Below are 11,919 nucleotides of genomic sequence, written 5' to 3'. Positions count from 1 at the left end.
ATAATTTTTCCATACACAAGCACACACAGAAAGAGAGAGTTGGACTATGCACTAATTGCTTAGAACGTTGATAAAATATTTAATGATCTACAAATAAATGATGGTCCACCAAAGTTTGAGTTCTAAACCATCAATCATGTCCAAACTACTAAAAATGCCCAGCAATCACAAAAACATATGTTCTGGAAATCTCTATCCATGCATCAAGTGGATGCAGAACTGTGGAGTATTAATTTTAACAGTGTAATAAAATGTATGACGGAGTACCCAGAGTTAAAATCACACATTGATCTAAGCATTCTTGAACACATTGTCAAAATTCAGGTAGGTTTTAATACTTACATCATAACAAAAGCTATAAAACATTGTCTCATGTCATCAAAAGAATCTATTTTTGCAACTACTTGATGTGTGTAACTTATAAACCACCAAAACATATGATTCTGAGCTCTAGACATTTTCAATTTTGTAGATCACAATCAACATTTTGAATCTCCAATTTAGATAGAGTACTATTGGTTTTGAATTATTAAACCTTTTAACAAAAATGTAACTTTTAGTGAGTGGCCTAACTTGTTTACTCTAAGTGTGTGTCCGTGGTGTGTAGTCTAATGTAGATAGTGGAGAAGGCTGTAGCAGTAGTGGTGTCAAGAGCGACAATGGTAATGTGGTGATGGTGGTGAAAATGATGGCTGCGACTACAATAATTGTAGTGGTGGAGACAATTGTGGCGACAATGGCAACAATGATAGTAGTGGAGATGACAGTGGCGATAGTGGTAGTGGTGATAATGATGATGGTAGTGATAGTGGCGGTAATGAAGTGTTAGTGGTGGTGATAAAGAAATCAATTACTTATTTTTGAAAACAATGAAAATAAAAATATGTTTTTTAAAAAAATAATAAGATGATTTATGAAAAATAGAAAATGAAAATAATAGTATCATTTTTTTTTTGTTTTGTTTCTATGAGTTTGTTATTAAAAATAAAAATAAGAAATAAAAGCAATATCAGACAAGACCAAAAATCTTTACATATGGTCTATGAAGTTTAAGATGCTTATAAATAAAAATTTACATGATTGGGAGTCTCCTTGCCTATGCATGAAGTCATTTTTTGGGAAGACTTGATGCATAGGATGTCTTCAAAATGTATAACATTTTTGTTTGTAGACCATACAGATCATATCCCGTATTTTATATTTTCATTTTGCAGACCCCTCCTTGAAATCCAGAAAAATCTCCTCTCCATCTTGTATTTGAGAGTACAGCAAGACCGGCCAGATTTGAGGCAAAATTCGATCTGGTCAAATTGGAACATGGGGCATTAAAAATAAGATCTAAACCATCGGGTAAGATACGGTGGTTAAGATCAACTATATCTAATATGCTCATAATCCAAAAATCATGTCTTGTAGATCCCTTGTGCATAAACTCATTCAAAAATGAGCAATAGATCTACTGTGCTAAATAAAAATTGTATGCTTTATAAACTGAGAATCCAAACCATTGATCTTCACCTAGAAATTTAAAACATAGAACTCATATTCCAACTGTTTCAGTTTCCTCTAATACATATACCGATCAAAGTAATGTATCATGCTGTTTAAAACTTCTGTTTTGGATGACAACAAGTACGCATTTTCCAGAACAACTGATTCATGAGCTATAGGCATATTTGATCGATCAAATAACATCCAATGTTTTAAAATTCAGATATTTATTTTACACTAATTCTCAAATTCGACTTCTAGAACTATAAAAAAATTACAGACTCCATTTGCCTAACACAATAAAATCTGATATTAGGCAAGTGAAATGACATGTAGCACTTGTTTTTGCTTTTCTTCAGTTGCTTTTGTAGGCCTTCCAGCAAACTAGAATGCAATGGTGTGATACTAGAAGCAAAAAGTTGTGAAACTTAAGAAGAAAAAAAAACTTAAAAATGATCAGAAATTGATCTTATATATAAGATAAATAGTCTTATTCTAAAATTTAACAAAAGGAAAAGGACAAGCTGGTTAGTTTTGCTTCTAAATTCATAGATTATTAAAGAGGCAGGATATCTATGAATTATGAACCATGCCATATTGTTCAGGAACCCTTGAACCTTCATTGAATGAATATGCAAAAATAACACAAAAACAGATTCAGGAATACTCCATTATAGCCCTGTTCTTTTTCCTTCAATGTATTTTACAATCTTGTATCCGCAATACAGAACTAATACTTGAAAGTTCTATCAAAGAAAGAATTCATGCTTGAAATGTTTTCACATTGATCTCATTGCAAGTACTAGAGAATACCAATCAATGATATAATACACTGACTTTCTGACCGACAAATGGTACAAGTCATGAGCTATGAGCTATTTGTGAGCTCAAGTAGACATAATAAACAAAGGTTTCAGAATAACTACTAGTGTCTGTTTAGACAGCAAGTGGCAGGACAAAGGGCGTGAAAGCACATCTGCACATGTAGTTGCAGCCTGCAACACGTCATCAGCTCATTGCCAGGTTTATTCTTTCCACCATCCAGCTTCATTTAGTTAAAACTGCTGAATAGGTGCATCATCCACTCCACATGCCATATCTAGTGTCACATCTCATAGCACACATCCAGGTTAAAAGGCAGTTTGCTGTTGATGAAATGACATCTGCCTGTGCTGGGGGTGGTTCAGCACAGATGCTATATCGGGTTTAGGGTTGAAGACATCATCCCCATTATGTACCCCCCCAAAAAAAGAAGACAGCATCCCCATTGAGTGCTAGCAATGTTCCGCCAAAAGCCCAGATATGGTAGATAATTGAGATAAGAAAGTCACCGCTGTTGTCACAGGAAACTCGTTCCAAGTGATAGATCATTTAAGTTGGAAAGAATTTGTGAACGGGTAGTTCCAATTTGCTGAGCAATCTCTAGCTGTTCATCCAGTGGTAGCATTTCATAACTGCAATACATACGAAAATTGGATGATTAAGTCATGTTGATTAACAAAGAAATTTTGATAATAGAATAGGCATTATCTTTCTACAGCAAATAACACAACATCAAACATGAACGTTGTTCCCCATATAGGACTTGCTTCTTATTGTCTTAATCTAGAGTTTTTAAATCAGAATCCACATAGAGTTGCTCTGTAGTTTCATGAATGTTAGGTGCTTAATCAACCAGGTAGTTTGTAGCAGGCCTTCAATGTTTTACAGTTATCCCCTCTCTTCCCTAAAGGTTCCATCTTTAGATGTTTCAGCATTAACTCTGAAGATCTGACATCTATCTTATCCAGTCACAGACTTCTCTGAATCCTTAATCAACTATACTTCTAATCCAGGTCGATCCACATACATGTGTGAACAGGGTTGGTTAAGGTTGAAATTCCTAAGAAACAACTAACTGTTTGATTTAGTAGTAAGAATAATGAAATATTTTAATAAGGCAATAACACAGGTAATATTGCAGTTTTCTCTGTGCATTCTTACTATCAGGTGGAATCAATTGTCTATCACTAGCCTTCATCGGCAGAAAAGGAGTCATAGTTATGTAATCGCGCTACATATCTTATATGCTTGACACTCTAGACATCAGTTAGGCCTACTTTTGTTAGCACTATCAGCCAGTTCAGCCACTACTTGACCCTGTCTAAATCAAAAGTCCCACTAGTCTAACCTACCTTGCTGACATCCAATGCCAAACTCTACTGGCAACTGGGAGACCTTGATCGAACTATCCACCGTACTAGTTTCAAAAAGGCTGAATGCCATTGACGATCCACTAAGAATCAAAAGCCTGTTAAGTTTGCTTATTTTATTTTTTGCCATAAAGAGAAGTTTGCATTCATGTTTCCCAATAACACAATTATGTTAGCAGATAGCACTTTCTGTACAAGCCACCAATTTTGTGACTGAAAAGACCAACAATATTTTCCACTTAAAGATATAAGAGTAAGTACAAAACAAGAAATAGTTAAAATATAGGCATATGATAAGCAGATGAAGAGAGCATCTGTAACAAGCTGAATCAATCATACTATAACATGCATTTCATAGTAATGATTGATGAATTACCGATTTCAAACATTTGGGAAACACAGTATGTTGGATCTTCCCCTCAACAGGAGAGATGCAACCACTGGGCTATTGTCTTGTTTCCTTGATCTAGTGATAGTTAGAGGACTGGTTCATGTTAACCTATATTTTGAAGAAGAACGATATGCTGTAGGTCCTCAACTAAGCAAATAGTTGTAATCAAGTTAAGTGTCTATAAAGGCCATAGCTAAAATGCCTTTACGAATACACCAGTGTTACCTTGAATATTCCCGAATTTGGAATAGCAAGACAAACGAATCATACAAATAGCAACACCAAAAAAATAATAGTCATGATTAATTGCTTCTCCCCGACAGCATTTTAAGAGATATGGTTCATGAAACGAAAATATAAAGTGAACTACATACTTTGTAATAGGCATGAAAGACCGAAAACTGTACTTACTGGGAAAGAAGCTCACAATCTACCATATTGTCAGGGCCAGGACGATGTGCCTTTCCATTTGCACGGAACTGTCGGAATGATCTAGGGTTTAGACCACATACATGAGGAACAGCATCTACTAGCTTCCTCTGTAGGGTCTGAAGCCTGCGGAAAGTGAGCTCATCTAGAGGTGCAATGCAACCAATGCTCCCATCTAGTGTGCCGAACAAAAGAGCAAATCGATTGGTTTTGTCAGATCCAGTTGCTGCAGTGGTTCGATCAGCAGAGGTGGGGAGCATCTGCAACCGCAAGAACTTTGTTACATGGGCTCCAGCATGAAATTCTGCCCTACATAGAAGCTTCTGCCCTTTCCAACTTTCCAGCATTTTTGGCGCATAATAGAAGATCTGCATTTAAAGGCAAATTTAAATTACCACGTGGAAAGAGGGCTATCTGATTGATATGGAAAGATCACCATGAGATTATTGTTTTAAAGTATTGTTTTTACTTGCTGCATTATTGCTTGCCTTCTTTGGAGTAAGCAAAAGAATTTGTTGACTCAGTTGTGATTTGAAGTGCAAAATATTGTAGGCTGTACATTACAACAATCTTTTTTTTTTTTTTTTAATTTAAAGACAAGCAATCAGAATCTCACATCAATTTCTAGAACTCCAATTAAAAGTAAAGGCAGGCAACAATCTCAAATACATAAATAATTCAAACTTACACTTGCTTGGAGATATAGAAATACAACAAGGTTCCACATGGATCGAAGAAGCAATGATAATGGCTGACGGTACGGTATTCAGCTGGCATTCATTAGCTTTGATCTTCTAATCAAAATACTACCGATTAATCATTAAATTTCCCAGATAAACAAAATACTGTGAAGACCACTTGCATATTGCTTTGTAGATTGTATGCTCATAAAATAGCCAGTACATGTGAAACACATCTAACATGAGAGGACCACAGCCTATATATTGGGCTATTGCACCCCATAAAGTGGGATAAAATACAGGAGACCACCTAGGGTGGGTACAACCTGCTTAAGATTAGCCAAGTGGGAAATGCTGCCCAATATAATTAAGCAACCGCCCTTCTTTCTATTTCTTGGGGCATAATATCATCAGACATGGAGAGTAAGGATGGATTTTTATCAAAAGCACTGAAGAAACCATTGCTTTAGACTACCAATAGTTCAGACTTGAGTTGAGACACTCTACAAAGTGATATTTTTTCACAACTAAAGGAAGTTCCACTATTACTTAGGTCCTGCTATGTTTGTGCTTAAATACCTCATTCTCTATGACACATTTCAGCCAGAGTTAGCCATACCGTCCCATGTACAGGGGTGGAGAGCCTTCATACCCTTCCTCTTGCTCTTGAGATCCTCTCTCTTGCTGGTCCCCTATCGCCCTGTCTACAAGTTTAAGATATAGGCATATGGCTGGAGGACTAAAGGAGAGGCACCACCTTGAGGTAAAGCTACCTCTCCCTCCATCTGTCTCTCGCACTGTGTTTGTGTATTGTGAAGGATCAGAACTCAATCTAATCTCCATCAACCACAAGATAACATCTTTTAGTTTATTTGAACATATTTTGGTAGCAAGGAAACTGGGTCTGCAACTATGTGAGCTGCTGCGAGCTCAGTAAGTTTGAGATCTGAAGAAATCCATTTGATGTGTCCTATAAAGAGGTTCATTTATAATAGAGGGTTGTAACTTATCAACTCTAGCTTAAGATTAATTGCCAAATACAGGTGCATGACATTTTTTTTAATAAAAAAAATAGTTCCAATTGATCTTATGATTAAGAGATAATCATTCATACTGCAAAAAAAATAGATAATCATGGCTTATAATTATAGGGTCGCATTTAAGAAATTGTTCAAGCCTTGAGACAATTTCATTTGTACTTGTAAAGCCTTTTTTTTTTATAATTTCTCCTTTTTTTATAGCTAAGGTCAACAGACAAATTTGGAGGGAATCAAATGGATTGTTTTCTCAAACTTCTTAGTTAACTAGAGATCAAATGTGCCACTAACTATTCCCTTTAGCATTGATTCCATGACCAAAAACCAAGGTATTTATTCTTTTTCTTATATTTACATTCACTTGTATTATGTTTTTCATCATATTTATAAATTGTATACCTGGTTTTATGCTTTTATGCATATGTAGTAAAAAGTAATAATTGATGCTTTAAGTAAATGATGATTAATAATTGTATTAATATGAAAAGGAAGAGCTGGTAAGGATCAAAGCTTGACTCTTATGTCTGAGACCTCAAGCTACAGATATGACAAGGAGATGATGAGGAGAGGTCACCGCGGTCCACAGGCTAGTCAAGGTGGTGGGCCTAATCAAGCCACCCAGTTGAGTCATTTCAGTGGGCCGACAAGGAAAAGAAGGTGATGCCCCAAACATCCACTCAGAACCAAAAAAAAAAGAGGGAAAGACAATTGCAAATCCATTAGAGAGGGTTGATGAGGAATCGGTTCACTCAAATTTTGAGACTGTTGAGCCCTCAAATGATTGGTTGCCCAGAACATCTAGCGGTACGAGTAGCAATGATCGATTTGGTGGTGAGGGAGATAGCAGTCGATTGGACAGGGTTGTCTGTGACTCAAAGCCATTGGTGTAAGCCCATTCATTGGCAATTCCTATTTCACTCTGTGTCAAGCAGAATGCAAACCACAAGGCTACAAGAATACAACATCATGTAAGGTTCTGGACAAGGCATTGATACAGTTGATGACATGGCACATGGAGAAGGAACCCTAGATATCCTAAGATTCGCCGAATACTTGGGAACATCAACATACACCAAATACTATTCCACACAAATTGTACACATACCTTTCATCTAAGGTATCAAATTCGAGTGGTTATGATCCTCCATAGCCTTACCCATATTACAGGTTATAGTTTGCCGCCTCCATCTTCCTACAATGGGACTGCCAGCCCAATATTAGATTGAGCATCGGTATTAGGGTGGCTATTTGAGTCATACAGATTAGTAGATGAATAGGACACAACATTCACAATCTATATCCTGAAACCACTAGAGAGCAAAAAGAGATTAAACATACAAGTAAAACATAAAAACCCTATATTTGAGTTCTTGCATCTTAAAACTAAAGCCAAAAAAACTCAAAAAAATAAAAAGACAAAATAATCTTTAGTTAAATCTATACCTTACTGGTACCATGGTATGCTAAACCAGCCTGTACCAGCCGGTTCAGCATGTACCGGACCAGTCCGGTCACTAACCGGACCGGATTGCACCGGTATGCCTTCAGTGACCACAGCGTGCGCGCGCTGTAGCCGAAATCCGTCCGAACCAGTGGTACTGGTACGGTACGGCCTGAACCGGTACCAAACCGGTTCGGTAGGCCACCGGTATGCCTACCAGTACTGGTTCGGCAGACATTGACTGGTATACATCTTGCATACCATGTGTCAGTATGGTATTGAAATGTATGGAACCAGTACCTAACGGTACAAGTCATAGAATCAATTTTGGAGACCTTGGTTCTACCATTAAACATTTGTAAACATCAAATAATAAGGATAAATGAGACCTGTAGATCTAGATCGAGTCTCAATTTAGAAAAACTTATTAATTTTTTCACCAATTTCTAGCTCAAGTCTAACCAATCATATCTATCTCTACCTCTAGCAAGAACATTATCCAGCACTTTTTTATGATGCTTAACCAAATCCAACGCAAGGAAATCAAATGCATGAGATAATTATAACTAAAACATGGCAATCTTTATAGAAGATATCCATTCTGACATTAAGATGCAAATGGCAACATGGTAAACAAGTAAAAAACTAATAAGCAAATCATATGAGAATTTTTGTCCAAATCAAGCAAAGCATGATTCATAGAAGTAGGCAGTCACCTGAATGTTTTTCTGATCATCTGAAACTACAAGACTCAATGTACTCCCATCAATCAGAAATTCAGTTGCATAACAATCAAGAGTGCCAAAATCCTTAGCCAGCAAGCTCAATTGAGCACCTTGCTCTTTCCAATTCAGAAAGTATATGCTTTTGTGGATGTCGCCCAAGAGGATAAAGTTTTTGACCTGGAACAATTATAAGTTATAACCTCATTCTTAGAATAAAAGATGTTTTAATTACTTCCTTAGGAATGGAGGTCCTCAACAATAACAAAAAGACAAAACTGATCAATTTTACTCGGGCATCTAACACTTCACAGGTCATTAGCAAATGATTGTTGCTACTCCCAAAGTACAAGCACAAACCGGTATTGACATGCTTGAAAGTTCAGGGCACATACCACAAATATGAGTGGTTGTGAGCCACAGTTATAGACTAAGAATATTCTGATAATAATGCCTAAAAAAATGCCAATATTAGCTTGGCCGGGTAGAAAGTTAACCTTCTAATCAAAAAAATGATCAGCTTAGATGATAGGATCACTTCTTTATCAAATAAATGTCTAAATTAAAGCAACCTAAAATAAACTAAAAAAAGGATCACTCTGCAGCTGAATTGCTCTGACTTTACGATCATGCTGTCCTTAGATGTTCATAGAAAACCAAGTAATAAGAATAAATCAGACTTAATTTGGAAGTCTTCTATAAGTTTAATAATTTTATATTTTCTACCAAACATTATGCCCTGTGACCTCTTCCAGATTACCTACTGTTGTCTATCATCAAAATGAAGAAATCCTCCTGATCAAACTGTCTGTTAGAAGAAAAAGATGTGATAACCATCAAAAGAAAAAAGTAGTTAATTATTATTCTGATACAAAATTTCTGGGAAGAATATCCATTAGATTTTGTCCACATTGTATTACAGGCACCTTATCCCATTTGATTTTTGTTTTTCAAATTATATATTATTTGTAGATGTAGATGACCATGAGAGCATCATTCCTGGTCCTCTTTATATGGGATGCCTGATTTTTTCAATTGATTTGTTGCACTTCAATGCATGATTGAGAAAGTGTCCTAAACTAACGAAAATTCTTTAATATGACTAGTAAAACATAAACCTCATATCTTAGTATGTCTGAAACAGATCTTTCTACAGTTTCCATAAAAGTGTATAAAGGTCAACATATTGCAACATTTTACGTATATTATGGTGGCCCTTAACCAGCCTGAACAGATAAAGTGATATTTTAGCTTTTCTTTCCCCTTCAAAAGGCATATACACTCATCGCCATTACAAAAATGTTCTTGATTACGACCATAGATATAATCAAACAAATAAGAAATTATGTCACGAAATTGTGTATGTCTGTGTTTTTGTCCAATAATACATGCGACGGGTGAGATGTTTTAGGTCTTGGTATGAGGCACCAAACCAATACCTTTCTGGTATGGTACATCGTAATCCCATACGGACACTGGGTACACTATTGAAGCTGGCATAATAGATGGCATAATGTGTCAGCATAGGGGGGTATATCAACTCTCTCAACAGTACTACAACCCACAGTTTTAATACCGCCAAAACAAGGCAGTACAATTGGTATCATACTGTTTAGGCTAAAAATGGGTATCCGGATGCCACCAAGTCACCAAAATAGGTTAAGTTGGGGCATTCCGATTGGATTGGGTCGATACCAGCCGGTACCGACTGGTATAGAAACCTAACCTAGCCAGTGCGATGCATCTACCATGTGTCCTGGCTGAAACTAGTCGATACCACCCACTACCGAGACCGGTTTGACCAGTACCCAAGGCATCCTAACAACTTCAAAATTTTTCTGAAAAAATGTGCAGGAACAAGGGGGCAAACTGGGTGTCATAAGGCGCCCTTAAGCATTTCGTAAGAGGCTTAGCTCTACTGCTAGTTTCTTGACCATTGTATTTTCCTTTTATAACATTATAAAGTACATTTTCTTCACAACTAAGGTTTGCCGTCTCGATACCAAATCCCATACTAGTGCCACATTAGCGCTGTGTTGGTACAATATGGAGTCTTTTCAGTATACCGAATGCCGGTTGCCTCCCGTACTAGGTACTGATACTGAAACGGTATGATACGGGGTGTACCGTCCGGTTCGGCCCAGTATGGCAAACCCTGCATTATACTATATTTGCCATTTTCCACTTCTAAATATTGCTAGTTGATTGATCATTGACCCTTAGTATGCATAGAAATAAAAAAACACTTTTAAAAAAGAAAAAAGTTTCTGGGCATTCTAGTATGGGACCGTTATGAAGCCTTTTACCATAAAAGGTACAGGAAGGAGCAGTATCAGTTCCAGCCAAAACCATTACTAGCCCTGATATTGATATTAAAACCTTGCTGCTACCCTATCAGGCCTATAGAGTACACCCCATATCACCTAGAATGGTAACAACTTAAACTTCATGCCTGTGTGCATGCATATGCATGGGCAAGTCTACTTGTATGCACATGCAAGTTTGCATGCGTAAAATTGCTGAAACAAGTGCTGAAACCTAGATCAGAGATTTCATCTTTATCACTGCTTAAGCCTCCATTCTAATAATGTATATCATTAAACTATTCCAAATTTTACATCCATCTTTTATCTACCTCAGCCTTCACAAGCACAAGTTTGATCCATCATTTGAATTATAGAATCATAAAAAGTCTTGCACCCAACTTTCAAGAAATGAATTAATAATCAATAGCAACCTCAAGTATATAGATAACAAAAAAACTATGCATGACCAAGTCTATAACATAGTTTCACTTGAGTGATTCTCTGAATTGACTTCAAGAAACATACTACTATCTATGCACAGCTGTTAGATATGCTAGTATCATCATGCTACTTTTTTCTCTCCTAGCAGCAAAATTATATATAACCCCAACAATTCTCTATCTAGTATCTCATACCAACAGCATGCAAGCTTAAATGGATTTCCATTCATTCTCGGAAGGTAACATGGAGAATACTTTGAAACTGAGACTTCCAAACACGAAGCTTTACATTTTCCATTTTTTGGGTAAAAAACTAAGCTTTAGATATTTACTTGGAGAAACTTACATGGAAAAACACAACTTTAAAATATTAGTTATAGGCAAGGTAAGATGAACCATCTTGAACATGCCCAATTTGGGGCATACCGAGCCGAACCGGTAGGTTATCGGGACAGTTTGGTGGTTCAGATTGGAAAGAGGGGTGGACCTCCCAAACCGAGCAGAATCGGGCAGTTCTGCTTGGTTCGACCCTGTTTGTCCTGGTTTGGACCTCTTACCCTTTTTCCCTTCCACTCTTCTTTTTTTCTTTCCTTTTTTCTTCGTTTTTTCCTTACTTTACTTTTGTTTTCTCTTCCTTTCTCTTGTTACTTTTTCTTCTTTCTTTCCTTTCTTTTTCTTCTCCCTTCCTTTCTTTCTTTCCTTTGTCTTCTTCTTCCCTTCCTTTCTCTCCTTTCCTTCTTAATAGGAGCTGAGCCAAATTTTGCAACTGTGGATCTGATGGAATGTGCTG

At 36.7% G+C, this 11,919-nt stretch overlaps 1 protein-coding gene across 2 annotated transcripts in view; it reads right to left on the bottom strand.

Moving 5' to 3' along the window:
• Positions 1–2,132: 2,132 nt before the first annotated feature.
• CPSF160 (cleavage and polyadenylation specificity factor 160) overlaps positions 2,133–11,919 on the bottom strand; it is a 78,914-nt gene continuing 69,127 nt past the window's right edge. For both annotated transcript variants that reach the window (XM_008793742.6, XM_008793741.6), the window contains exons 24-26: positions 8,378–8,563; positions 4,486–4,871; positions 2,133–2,945 (exon numbers count right to left, since the gene is read on the bottom strand). In XM_008793742.6, coding sequence (XP_008791964.3) covers positions 2,831–2,945; positions 4,486–4,871; positions 8,378–8,563 — 687 coding nt within the window. In that variant the 3' untranslated portion in view covers positions 2,133–2,830. The remainder of the gene's footprint in view (positions 2,946–4,485; positions 4,872–8,377; positions 8,564–11,919) is intronic.

Source organism: Phoenix dactylifera, chromosome 3 (assembly GCF_051530095.1).
Source record: "Phoenix dactylifera cultivar Ajwa chromosome 3, Ajwa_hap1_PhDact_Kaust_v1.1, whole genome shotgun sequence".
NCBI classification, from domain to species: Eukaryota; Viridiplantae; Streptophyta; class Magnoliopsida; order Arecales; family Arecaceae; genus Phoenix; species Phoenix dactylifera.
Note: the sequence above shows the minus strand (reverse complement) of the source record. Positions and strands in the feature narration are given on the sequence as shown.